The sequence below is a fragment of the Physeter macrocephalus genome, chromosome 4 (assembly GCF_002837175.3).
Source record: "Physeter macrocephalus isolate SW-GA chromosome 4, ASM283717v5, whole genome shotgun sequence".
Lineage (NCBI taxonomy): Eukaryota > Metazoa > Chordata > Mammalia > Artiodactyla > Physeteridae > Physeter > Physeter macrocephalus.
The window spans coordinates 109,167,515-109,181,926 of record NC_041217.1 but is presented as its reverse complement, the minus strand read 5'-3'; the positions used below and the strand labels follow the sequence as shown (position 1 = coordinate 109,181,926).

At 43.7% G+C, this 14,412-nt stretch overlaps 1 protein-coding gene across 2 annotated transcripts in view; it reads right to left on the bottom strand.

The window, feature by feature from the left end:
* Positions 1 to 6,919, bottom strand: part of DDAH1 (dimethylarginine dimethylaminohydrolase 1) — a 168,658-nt gene extending 161,739 nt beyond the window's left edge. The window contains exon 1 of one of the 2 annotated variants that reach the window (XM_024119982.1): positions 6,365 to 6,919. In XM_024119982.1, the coding sequence (XP_023975750.1) occupies positions 6,365 to 6,919 (555 nt within the window). Of the gene's footprint in view, positions 1 to 6,122; positions 6,208 to 6,364 lie in introns of those variants that run through there. The other variant, XM_024119983.3, reaches the window with a different exon arrangement.
* Positions 6,920 to 14,412: the final 7,493 nt, after the last annotated feature.

Sequence of the window (14,412 nt, the reverse complement as noted above, 5' to 3'; positions counted from 1 at the left end):
GACGAAGTGAGAGAGTGGCATGGACATATATACACTACCAAATGTAAAATAGATAGCTAGTGGGAAGCAGCCGCATAGCACAGGGAGATCAGCTTGGTGCTTTGTGACCACCTAGAGGGGTGGGATAGGGAGGGTGGGAGGGAGGGAGACGCAAGAGGGAGGAGATATGGGAACATATGTATATGTATAACTGATTCACTTCGTTGTAAAGCAGAAACTAACACACCATTGTAAAACAGTTATACTCCAATAAAGATGTTAAAAAAAAAAACCAAAACAGCAGTCTAAAGTCTGGTGATTTATTCCTTTCTACGTGCTCCTACCCCTCAGCACTCAGTTTCAGGAAAACAATGTATATTATTACATTATTTGACAATGACAAAGTAAACTGTGATGGCATTACATGCACACATTTTCTTTTTTTTTGCGGTACGCGGGCCTCTCACTGTTGTGGCCTCTCCCGCCGTGGAGCACAGGCTCCGGAGGCGCGGGCCCAGCGGCCATGGCTCACGGGCCAGGCCGCTCCGCGGCATGTGGGATCCTCCTGGACCGGGGCACAAACCCACGTCCCCTGCATCGGCAAGCGGACTCTCAACCACTGTGCCACCAGGGAAGCCCCACACGCACACATTTTTAAATGGGATTTGTTGTTTGAGATTACTCTTGTTTGTCCATTTTGATGAAAAGTGCCTGTTTATGAAATGCACCTGAAGACTCTGACAGATTTAATACCTAATATCAGTTTAAGGACAGCAGTGAAAGCCAACTTCAAAGGTCAGGGGAGCATTTTGATGCAACATCAGGGATTGCATTACAGTAAATAAATATTTTTCTACTACCTGGGGTGAACAATGCACTGTGTTCTGTATAAGATATAAATGAAACCTTTTCTCATTAAGATTTCAGCTATTTTATCCTTTACTATGGCACCTCTTGATTAGGGGAATGAACTCTACCACGTGTCCAGATCGCCAGTCAGAAAACTAGGCTTTCTGAAGTGGTTACAGATTTTAACGGCAAATGCCATAAAATAAATAATAACCATCACTCATTTTTTAAACATGCATTTCCAAATTTATATTGAGGTTCATGAATAATTTATTTACGATGCAAAGACAGTAGAAGGTAAATCTTTTCAAAAGTCTTAAGTAGATTTTTCTGTGTTGTGGTTTATATTAATGGACTGGATACCTAATTTTGAAGAAATCTGAGCTCAGTAAGAATTCAAAAACATGCAAAAGCAATTTCCCAGCATATGTGAATTATAAGGGATCCATCCCTGCCTTCTTAGTCTTATAATGATTCTAGGAATCTCTGCAGAAAGTTCATTTTCAGCTAACAGTATCTAATAAAAGTCACTCCCTACTTATCACTATGTTCTTTCTTTTCAAGGCTTTCAAGATCAACTGCATGGGAGTAGATTACATTATGGGACGCATCCCAGTTCCCAAGACACATGTCAATTTCCAAACGTTTATTTCCAAGGCCATGTAGAAGGGTCGGAAAAGAAACACCCTGAAAGACAGCAGTTGTTCTAACCAGTTGGAGGTGACAATTTATCAAGAACCGTTTAATCTGCCGCCATGTGAAGAGCCTCCAGCACCTTCACGTTCCAGCTTGGTGAGAATCAGGGTAATTTCTAATTATGGTTTAGGGCAGTTTACTCACGTGAAGTTAAACAGAAGTTTGAGGAAACGTGTGCATTTAAAAAAGCAATCATCCGGGCTTCCCTGGTGGCGCAGTGGTTGAGAGTCCGCCTACCGATGCAGTGGACACGGGTTCATGCCCTGGTCCGGGAAGATCCCACATGCCGCAGAGTGGATGTGCCCGTGAGCCATGGCCGCTGAGCCTGTGCGTCCAGAGCCCGTGCTCTGCAGCGGGAGAGGCCACAACAGTGAGAGGCCCGATCATCCAGTAGGCTGGTAAATAAGGCACAATTATGCGTAAAGTGTGGCCGGGCAATTTGGGGGTTTCATGTAAATGCCTGAATTATTTTTTTAACTAAAATGAAAACAATCTACTCTTATTTAGGAGAGGAGAGAAGTAAAATGATTCACTTAGTTAATATCCAAGTTATATTGTATACCGTTAGTGTGTAAAATGATATTCAGGTGGCAGTTTTATATTGATTTAATGATCTATTATGATTAAGCACAACTGGCAACAAGCACTTCAAGCAAAAAAGACCTTCATACTTTCATGAGAAGCTCAGTTCTGCCACTTATTAGCTGTGTGTGACTTTGGACAAGTTACTTAACCTTGGTTACCAGAGACTCAGTCTCCTTATCTTCTAAATAGAGCTAATAACAACACCATCTTTTGGGATTCACACACACACATAAGTTGGCTGGTCATTAGACATGGTCTTAATGCTCACCTTGCCTCTGGGGTCAATATAATTATGCTTTTTTCCTAACCAAAGAATAAACCAGGACCCAAATATGTAAGTCCAAATAGTTAAGTGCCCCAATAGAAGGGGAATTACTGTGCAAATATGTATTGCTTACCTTTTCCGTTTATGCCCTCCTTTCCCCCCCTCAATGTTTATTTTTACTCTGGAGATTTATTACTTTGTGCTAAGCATATGCCTTCTTCCTAAAGAGGTCCCTAACAGTGCAAATGCTCCAGGCAAGGATAATTAAAGCCATTATCACTTTGTGAGAATGAGTTTGTGTGGTTTTCTCTTAGACGGAATACCCCATATACTAATATCTGGTACCTGGGAAAGGATAAAATGGCTCTGAAAGAGGGGTGAAAGGGCACAGGATATATTTCACAATCTTCCTTGAGTAAACTCTGTCAGTTAATCATTTATTAAGTACTAAAAACTTTCTGGAAAAAAAAAAACCAAAACTCAAGAAAATGGCATTAGTAGTTGCCTCTGAGGAAGGGAACTGGGTAGTCAGGTACAAGGGTGAGGTAAGGGGGGCAAGACTTTCTTTCTTTAAATAAATTTATTTATTTATTTATTTATTTTGGGCTGAGTTGGGTCTTTGCTGCTGTGCGCGGGCTTTCTCTAGTGGCAGCGAGCGGGGGCTACTCTTCATTGCCTGTGCAGACTTCTCCTTGTGGCGGCTTCTCTTGTTGCGGAGCACGGGCTCTAGATGCTTGGGCTTCAGTGGTTGTGGCTCACGGGCTCTAGAGCGCAGGCTCAGTAGTTGTGGCGCACGGGCTTAGTTGCTCCGCAGCATGTGGGATCTTCCTGGACCAGGGCTTGTACCCATGTCCCCTGCATTGGCAGGCGGATTCTTAACCACTGCACCACCAGGGAAGTCCAAGACTTACTTTCACCGTGTATCCTCTTGTACCTTTTGAATTTGGTACTGCAGACATGTACAATTGAAACAAAATTTTTATTTTTTAAAAGACCCAATCCTCACACACTGTCATAGCTTTTAGATATTTGCTTACTGGACTTTGACATTTAGAAGTTAACTTTTTTTTCCCCTCTAAAATGTAAGCTGGATTCATTTAAAATATTATTGGTTTCTTAAGGCAAATTTATTTGTCTTCAAAATATTAAGCATATTAAGACATTCATATTCCTTAAGACACAAAGTTCTTAGACAAGTAATATTATTTGCTGACTTTCTCTATATGCAGTTTTCTTCACTAAAACTTAAGCTTGCTGCAGACAGGGTCTGTGTTTTATTAATCTTTGGAGGCCCCATTATGGCAAACACTGAGCTTTCACAGAAGCATTACTTTCTTGAGTTTCGTTCTCAGTCCTTTCTTCCAAGGAAGAAAAGTCATTAAATATAACATGATGCTTTGATTAAGAAGAAACTTCTCAGGATTTTAATAAAAACAAAACAACAACAAGAGACAGAGGCATGGAAAAAGAGAGGGAGAGAAAAACAGTTATAAATCACCTATAGGTGTAATGAAACTTGTGGGACTCTACTGATTGGAAATGCTTGCAAAACACCAAATATGTCATAATGAGGGAGAACGAAGGTTGACCTAAAATCATGAACAAATTTGTTCAACAAAATATATTTGCTACATGATTACTGTGTTCCAGGCCCAGGGGATAAAATGTTGAACAACGCAGACATGATCCTTGCCCTCACAGTTTTCATAATAGTGGGAGGTACAGAAAGATAAACAGGCAATTACCATATGGTATGATAAATACCATAACAGGGAGTACAGAGGTGCTCATAAAAGGACAACCAATCTAATGCTTGAGAAGGTGAGACCTAATATCACAACAGTTGGAACTAGAGCTTTAGAGTCCTGCAAATCTGAGTTCAAATCCTGGTTTCAGTAGTTCCACTCTATAAGCTTGGGCAATTTATTTAATCTCTCTAAGACTCAGTTTCATCAACTTTTAAACAGGAATAATGATAGCAATGAGCTCAAAGAGTTGATGTGAGCATTCAATGAAACGTATGTCATAAATCTGGCACAATGTCTGGCAAATGGTAAGCACCCAATAAAGATTAGCTAATAATATTAATGGTGAGAGTAAGCTGAGAACTGAAGCATGAGTAGAAACAGCCAGGTAAAATGCAGGAGAGGAAGGAGGAAGAATGTCCTGGGCAAAGGAGGAATGTACACCCATAAAAGCAACAGCATGGTGAGCTTGCAAAAAGAACCTGGCTTGAGCCAAGAATTGGAAGGCACCTCGGGTGGGGTCAGAGATGCAACTGAAGCTGGAAAGGTAAGCAGAACCCAGCTCAATGGGTTCATCAAGCTCAGTGGAGGCCCCTCTAGAATTTTAATCAGAGGAGGAACAGGATCAGATCTGAGTTTTAGAAGGACCAACTATGTGGCCTCTGGCAGTGGGCCACCAGCCTGAAGAGTGAAACCCATTTAAAACGTACGCCTCAAAATCTGACGGGGAGACAGATCACTGCCCACTTTAGTATCAGGAAGGCCAAAATTTGAAAGGTTTTATTATAGGAATAAAATGAAATGATTAAATATATGACAGTCTCTTAACATGAAATTGGACCAGCCTCATCAAATGAGTACCATTTTGAAAGGGTTTTTAAAATCTATGTTACTCTTTTAAGCACAAACCACAGCTTTGTCATATGGCCTAGGACACATTAGAAAGTATTCAAATGGGGTTACATGCTTATCAGTTTAAAATAGAGTGGGTCATCTCACAGATTCAAAGATGAAGACGTGGTGAAGGAGATAAAAGAGCTAAGAGAATGAGACCTGTTACTCTTTTGGTTTTCTGCTAAGGCAGGGTGAAAAAAAAAAAAAAGCTGATTATCTTAGTGGGAAATAAATCAAATATACTTATTCTCTCAGACCAAGCAAAGTTCTATCAACCAAGTAGTGAAGCATGTGGAGAAGAAGCATATTTTAACTACAAGCTCTATGAGGCATTTCCAATGCGAATCGAATAAAGGAAAAATAGGGAGGGAAAATCCTTAACCCTCCAGATATGAAAGAAACCACCAGCTTCTTGCAATGCCACTTGATGCCAATAGCAACCAAGAGTCTTGACCCTGGGCTCTTAGCAGGCAATGGGAAGAATCCCAGGCCAGACGGCATTTTAAAATCCAATCTCACTCTTATTTGTCTCTCCCCACTAACCTACCTTGTGTTTAAAGCAATCACAGACATTTTCACAAAGTGCACTATCTTAAAGTAGCCACCATCCTCTGAGAACACAAAAAGCTCTAATTGCTATGAGCTTAAAAATATAGTGAATAAAAATTATTGAATTTGTGAAACCACCATTTCCAATTAAACACACAGACACATACACACACCCAACACCCTACACCGAGTTCCGCTTTTCAAACCCAGACACCACGGCTCAGCAACAGGCCAGTCTTCTTACATTCATTCACTTGCCAGTCCCTTTTTGCGGGACTCACTCTCCACCACCGAAAAGTAACTCGGGACGACCCAGGTCTGCGGGTATCGACAGTTAATTCATCTGGCCCTCCCTGCTCCCAGCTCCTGGCAGGACTTGGGGGTTTAGGGTCATCAACCGGCCCCCACAGAGCCCTCGCCCAGGCTCCGCCCGCCCGCTTGGAACGGCACCCCTCCCTGCCCCCGCTCCCTGGGGAAACGAGCAGAGTTGCACTGTCTTCGCTGCTTTTTAATCTTTACAAATAAAAATGCCTGTGAGACGGATTCCGCACCCCACCCACCTGCCCAAGTCCGCACCACCACACTCAGTCGGCTCCTCTAGAAGGCATCCAAGCTGCGCCGGCAGCCGGGAGGCGTGAACAATGAACTTCTCTCGCACACACACCGTCTCCCCGACATGGGAAGTTCGGAACTAGCCCGGGGGCCACTTCCGCGATTCCCCCGCACGTCCGGCTCGGGCGGCGCGGGAGGGCCCAGCGCGCGTCCCCGGCCGCGCCCCTCGCGTCTCCGGGCGGCCAGTTACCTCCTTCCTCCGGCTCGGCGCCCCGGGGCGGGTGATGAGGGCCGTCTCCTCGCACACCACGGCCACGTCCTCCACGAACACGCAGTCCGGGAGGCTCTCGTCGGCCGGCAGCTGCACCACCTGCAGCCCCAGCTTACTGCCCAGCACGCCCACGTACAGCTGGTGCTGCCGCTCGGCGCGGGCGAAATCCACCTCGTCGCCCTTGGTGCGCCTCAGCGCGTGCTGGCCGAGGGACTCGGGCAGCCCCCGCACCACGACGTGGGTGGCCCGGCCGAAGGCGGCGGGATGGCCGAGCGAGGCCATGGCTCGGGGAGGCGGCGGGGGGCGCGGCAGCCGGGTCTTCCGCGGGCAGCGCGCGCCGAGCCTGCGAGCGCCCGGCGGCTCCCCTTGGCAGCAGATGAATGTGGTGCAGCGGGAGCCCGGCTCGCGCCCGGAGCCCTGCCCGCGCGACTGAGCATGCCCAGACCTCCGGGCGCCGGCCCGCGCGCAGCCCGCGCGCCCACTTGGCGCTCTCGGGTTTGCGGCAGCCGAGGCGGGAGTTGTAGTGGCGAGCATCGCACGAGGAGTGGGGCCGGAGGCGGCGGCCGAGGAAGCCGGCAACGCAAGAGGTGCGCGCTGGTGAGGGGACCTCGGCCAAAAGGCGCTATACCCGGACTTGACGTTACCTGTGTTCCGCCGCAGGTGCACGCCTCACGTCGACCCAAGGCGCACTTGGAGAGCGGGCTATGTTCTGGACAGAGCGACTGTGGGGTCTTCTTGGTGGTCGGGAAGCAAAGGATGGGATTCTTTTGTGGATAGATACATTGACCTCTCTCCCTACTCTCCTGCTCCCAGGTTGCCCAGCACGTGGTACCACGCCCCACCTCCACCCCCAGTTCCTAGCGTGAGAATCTGTCTTTGCACCGAAGTCCACCTTACCATGACTTTCTCTGCAGATGACCCCTCACCCCACGTGAGACTCTAGATTATTAAAAGAATGTTATTTCTTCTTGTCTGAAAGAAAGAGGAGGAACCCAAGAGACACATATATAGAGAGACATAGACATCTGGAAACTCACAGTATTTCAAGGACAATCCGTTCTTATGAAGAATGTGGTTCTGTTTGCCTACAGGGCCCGCAGAGGTAGGGAGGCAAAGACCAAGTGTGCTTCCCTCCACGATAGATGTGCGCTCACCTTGAGCAGTTTCAGACGTGGAGCGGCACAACTCTTTTGTCACTGGGAAAGAGGGTTTCCAAACTCCTCCCTTGCCTTTCCCTCGGGCCTGTACAGACTCCGTGGAATTCCTGAGGTATTTGTCGAACGTTTCTTTTTTCATGCCCCTCAGGGAGTTCCTTTCCCTTCTTAATGGTACTAAGCTTCTATTTTTCCCCTCTCACGCATTGCAGATTACATAATCCATGGTTTCTGCTCTTTTTGAGGGGAAGATCTACTTCAGGTAGTAACTCCAAAATAATCTCAGGTAATAATATTCTTTCCTCACGTTCTGTAGCATATTTCTAATTTTAAGATTGATGAGATCATAGAACATTAGATTTGAACAAGACCTTAGAAGCCCTCTCATCTAAATTCCCACTCAATGTTCTGGAATTCCAGCTAAAACATCTATGACAGTGACCAGATTTTTACTTGAACATTCTAAACCTCACTTACTTGCAAAGTGTATTCCACTTCTGAAGAGTTATCACAGTCAAAAATTTTTCATTTGTGGGCTTAAATCCCACTGGTCCCAGTTCTGCCTTCTGGCATTACCTAACATGCTAGTATTCTTTCACAAGACAGCATTCACATAGCTGAAGACAGTTCTGCTATCTACGCTACCTGACACCGCATCCTACCCACCATCCTGACCCACTCCAAGCCTTGATCCTGAACCACCAAAAAGTAACTAGTGATTGGTTTCTAAATCCCTTCAACATTCTGGTCATCTTCCTTTTGATACACAGTGGTTTGCCTGTATCCCTTTTAAATCATGGTATCTGGAATAGAAACAATTCTTCCTGTGGTCTGACCCGCACAGACTACAGCAGGACCCTTATTCCAGGTGCTAGGCTTCTATTAACACTGCCTAAGATTGTATTGGCTTTTTTGGTGGTCCAGTGCCAAGGTCAAGGCCACAGCCTTTTTGTCAGACCTCTGATACCAGTTTTTAGGAAATGTAGGTTTCTAGGAGAGATCTAGCTAAGGATCCTGGAACAGTTGTCCCAACTGAGCAACAGAGGAGATGTGATCTGCCTTCTCTCCCCTCTGTCAAGGGTGACTTGAATTTACCCAGATGACATGGCATTTCTCAGCTTTGAAAGTGAGGGGTCTTAAGTGAAGGACAGCTCTGACCCTGACACTGGGGAGTGGGACCAAAAGTAAAATAACAAACCTTTTGAGACCTACTCGGTTCTACTTCTGAGGCAAAACTCTCAGGGAACCCATGCTGATACTAAATTGGCACCAAATTAGTGTCCAGAAATCACCTGATGGTGTTCTCAGCAGGGGATTCCCACCAATGCTACAGGTGAAAGTTGCCCCATGTGCTGAGCTTGCCCAGGCTAAAATATGGGCCTTTTTCCCCCCATTACCTAACATTGAGGTTTCATCCACCTCCAGCTGGTCTCCACCTAGCAACCTTAATTCGTGCCCGTGCCTTGTTAGAGCCTGAATACTTTGCCACCAAGTGCCCTGAGCCTAATTATAAACAAAGTCCTGTGTATCCACTCTGGGCTCATGTCAGCCCAGCAGCCAATTAAAACCTGAAAGATTTTTCCTATAAATTGGTGTTAGCCCTGTCTTTCCATACTGAAATTGGGCCACTTTTAATTTTTTAATCTAATTTTGCAGTTATCCTTATTAAATGTTATCTTCATTCCAATTTGCCTCATTTTGATTCTGTCATCTTGTGCATTATTTATTACCTCTAGTTTTGTGTCATCTGAAATTTGATAAGCACACCTTCTGTCTCTTCTAAGCAGTTGTCCAAAAGTGTTAGAATGTGTATATTGGTGAAAAGAATAATAAAGACACGAACTCCAGTAAATCACTTCTTACATGCCTTCCTGCTTGAGTGATAAAGGACTACTTTTGGGAAAATGGAAATGGAATAAAGCCCAAATGGAAAATGGGCTTTATTAAGTCTAATACATATATAAATTTATTTTCCCTACAGATATTTATTGAGAATTCTTAAGGCACAACACCATGTTATGTACTTCAGAGACATACGAGAAGCATTAAAACATGATCCTTGACCTTGAAGAGCTTACTGGGAAAACAGGACATCCAAAGTGAGAGCTATGCTAAGGGCACATGAGAGATACAATCAACAAAGTGCTATAGGAAGTTAAGGGAAAAAGAAATCACGGTGGCTATTGGGAGTGGAAGAGAGCTGCTTGAAGGTGACTGGACTAGGTTTAGGCCTTGAATAATTTTTAGGATGTGAATAATTGGAAGGATAGAATGAGAATTCTAAGGAAAAGTATGTGCAAAAGCCAAATGCGTGTTCAAGCAACAACAGATAGATCCGTTCAAATCCTGTATATATTGGTTAAGATAATTCTAGATGCTGTAACAAAATGACCCCAACACATATAGTGGAATAAAGTTGATAGAAGTTCATCTCTTGTTCACTTAAAGGCTAACACAGAACGTCTTGATTGGTTCCTGACTCTTCTCCAAGTAACATGCAGGGGTCTGGCCTTCTTCCATTTTGTGGCTCCAACACTTTCAAATATGGCATCCAAGTTCACCATGCTCACCTTCCTGAAGCTGAAAGAAAGTTACAGAGCATTCAGCACCACGTGTGAGAGGCTTAATGGGCCAGGCCAGGAAGTGGTACATATTACCTCTGCTCACTTTCCTCTGACTGGGACTCAGTCACACAGCTTTAGTAACCAAAGGGAAGAGCTGGGAAATAGTCTTCTGTGAGCCCAGAAAGGAGAGGAAACAGGTTGGGGAAACAGCTAGCTGGTTTATGCTCCAGAGTACAATGGGGGAAATGGAAAATAAAGGTAGAAAGGTAGGCTAAGCTTTCCTCACTTGAGCAGTGGAGAGACATATGGTGTGGAGTCTGAGTGTAGCTTCTGAAACCAAACTTTGTGGGTGGAAGCTTGGCTCTGCTATTTTCTTGTTGTATGATCTTAGTTGTGTTACTTAAAAGCTCTTTGCCTCCATTTCATCCTAATTTATGAAACTGGAAACAGTGAATCCATTATCATAGGGTTATTAGGAAGGTTAAATTTAATAATACAAATGCTTAGAAAAGTGCCTAGGATAGTATCTAGTACCTAGTAGTTGCTCATTAAATATTATTCATTGACAGGTTTTGAGGGTTTTTTGTTTTAGCTTTTGGGTTCTTTTTGTTTGCTTTTTTGTTTTTGTTTAATTTTATTGGATTTTGGTTGATTTACAATGTTGTGTTAGTTTCAGGTATACAGCAAAGTGATTCCGTTATACCTATATTCATTCTTTTTCAGATTCTTTTCTCATACAGGTTATCACAGAACATAGAATTCTCTGTGCTATACAGTAGCATTGACAGGTTCAGAAGGCTTTGAACATGATTTCCTACCTAAGGCCAAACCACATACATCCATTGAATTATCAGAGTCATATAGGTATCTTAATGCTTTCCAGCAGAACCCATGGCCTTCCTAGGTTGATAGACCAAATCTCACAAGTGTAATCATAGATTCAATACACATTTTTGAACCTTTGCCACATACCAGGTACTGGGGATGTAATTGTGAATTACACTGTGGGACTTATGGTCAAATTGCTCCTTTTTCTCTTCCACACATTTCAAAATCTTTGTAACTAATTCCCTGTTTAAATTCCCCCTATTTGAAATACCTAGAGCTGTTTATATTCTCCTAGCTAGACACTGACAGATACAGAGGCAATTTTTCTTTTCCATTGATAATATTTCTGGACCTGCATTTGAAGTCAATTTTAGATAGCAATTATTACAGGATTAAAAGAGACATTCCTGCCTTACTCCTTTCTTACTCCATTTTTAGCAGATACAAGATTTGCTTTCACTGGGGTTGGGTGTTTGAGGGTATGGGTTGGAGTCCTTAAAGAGAATGAGGGCTCAAGTGTCCTCATCCATCCCAAGTACTAGAAATACTAGGTCAAGTTAAATACCATAAGTCTGCATTTTTTTCCCCATAAGTCTGCATTCTGACACTAAGTCCTGAGTGCTGCCAGATAAGAATCATTAAGTTTGACACAAAACGATTTACTGTGGAGGAAACCAACTGCTGCAGATTTCCTTTGACATACAAGCAGTGAGTTATGTTTGGTCGAATGGGCAGGCAGCATTTTATAAACTAGTAGATGGTTCCAGGGTTCTGGTTCCTAAAGTCAAGATGCATACCCTTCTAACCTTGGTTTCTTCAACTGTCACCTGGGAATGCATTCTTTAAAGAAATATTTACCAAGCACCTGCAACATGTATGGAAGAGAAATACATAAAAGCAGTGAATAAGGCATAATAAACCTGACTTTGACTCCTGGCCCTCCCGCATTCTAGTTGTGTAATCTTGGTGTGCCCAAGACCCATGCTTCACTATTTTCTGTCTTACTCTGAGCCCGAAAGGACTGACCTTCATCGACTGTATCACCTGGGATCCCCTTATTGTTGGCTTTGGCCAATGGGCGGCACTTACAGGAGATGGGAGGGCAAGAGGAAAGGAAGGTTAACATATTTATTCCTCTTACTCCCTTCCTGCTTTTTCATGGTTCTAGCAACAACCCTCTATAACCATAACTTCTGTCTGGTGGTCCCTCTTTTTGGCGATTCTAGCTCCTGGCTGGGTTCTGATAACCCTATGTAACTACTTACATGGAAGTAGTAAACAGCACACTTTAAAGTCCTCTTTTAAGCACAAGACATTATGAAAATTAAGTAAAAAGGGGGGCTTCCCTGGTGGCACAGTGGTTAAGAATCCGCCTGCCAATGCAGGGGACATGGGTTGGAGCCCTAGTCCGGGAAGATGCCACATGCTGTGGAGCAGCTAAGCCCGTGAGCCACAACTACTGAGCGTGCGCTCTAGAGACCGTGAGCCACAACTACGGAAGCCCGCGAACCTGGAGCCCGTGCTCTGCAACAAAAGAAGCCACCACAATGAGAAGCCCGTGCACCGCAACGAAGACCCAACACAGCCAAAAATAAATAAATAAAATAAATAAATTTATTTTAAAAAAAAAGAAATAAAAAAGGATGCAAAGAGAAGGCAATTCAGCATTTTCAGAAAGAGTATTTGGCAATATTCAATGCATAATGAGGCTGTGCTTAGGGCCATCCACCCTCACCAGCTTCTCAAAGTATTTGCTGGCACTGTGAATGCTGGTCAGAGTAGTTGCAGAAGGGATCAAAGGATCCAACATAACCGTGACGTAATGTTTGACGTAAAAATATCGATGAAAGCAGCAAAGTGAGAATTGCTAACTTCTGTGCTGTGGAAAGAAGTGGCCAATTTACTGCAGCTGAGCTTGAACTGCTTAATGATGTTCCTTAAAAGATCTCCATCTAAGGGTGGTAATGACTTCCTGATTTTGCTAGTCTCTGGGTGCCTCAACATCCCTTATTGGTTCTCTTTACTCTGCCCACACCTCTAAAAACATTCTCCTTTTAAAGGAAATATTGGGTTGGCCAAAAACTTAGCTCGGTTAGTGAATACATTGTTCAATAAAGTTCTTCATGAAAATGAAAAATGTCTTTTATTTTTACTTAAAACCGAACGAACTTTTTGGCCAGCCCATGATTATTAAACATTCTCCTCAAAATTCTTAGCTGAGTATGCGATTTGTTTTTCACCAGGGACTTCACTTGTGGAGTCATTTGAGTTTATGTGTAAAGTGGGTTGCATTGAAGCTGAAATGTGACAGCATGTACGAAGGGTTGCACCTGGCACCAGGAAGTACTCCATGAATGACAACCACTAATATTAGTAGCTATTGTGCTTTTGTGCCAGACACTATGATGAATACCAAAGTTGCCATCTACCTCTGTGTAAAATGCCCATTTCTACCACTGAACATACCCACGTCCTTTAAATGAGATAATGCATACGGTGCCTACCTCAGTAACAGGGCACAGTGTAAGCACTCAGTAAGTGCTCTTGGCTCTTCAAAGCTCACCCTCTCCCACACAAGCAACATTTCGCTTTTCTGAACTTCTGTAACTCTGTCTATATTCTTCTTTTTATGCTGCTTATTACTTTCTCTTAGCAGTGTAATAACCCATAGATGCCAGAGTCATCTAGTTCATTATAACCACATCAGGGGTTACTGAGATCATCAAGGTATCCTGAAAAGTCCAAAGTACTACATAAATGTATTGAGTTTGAATAACAAGTTTGTGATGTATTATGATGATATGCAGACATTAGTGTGACCCTGCCATTTAATAATTTTTTTTCAGTTTCTCAGAGCTTTTTGCAATATTATCTTTCCAGAAGTATTTTCATGATTATATCATACTCAAATATATGTTTGTGGGGATGAAATAGATTGAGGCTCTGATAAGCCCCCTTCATTTCCTTATGAAATGAAGTTGCTTCATTTTCTTATGAAGAGCAATGAAATGTTAGTTTTGCAATACCAGGGAATTGTCATGTTTGCTCATTTGGTATCAACCCACAATTGTTTTAACATAGGATTAGATCACACATGTCCCAGGAATTCTCCTTCCAGCTTTTCTATTTTGCTCAGTGATACTGCTCTCTCCTGGCTTCTTTTCTCCAGCTCTCTGTCTCTCTGCCTCTGTCTCTCTCTGATTCTGTTTCATTGCTTTTAAGTGTTGGTGTTTCCCAGAGGCTAGATCTCTAGCTTCACTCTTCTTTCCTCCAACTTTAAATGCTCCCTCCTATGGGTGGACTAATCTAGGCCCATGACTTCAAACCTCACCTCAATGCCATCTGTGCCCAAACTATCACTGCTGGTGCTGTGGTCTCTCCTGAGCTTCAGAACTGCTGGGGAGACATCCCTGTTTAGTCCCACAGGAACTCCATAGTCAACATGCCCAGAACAGAGTTCATCGTGATCTGTCCAGTCTGC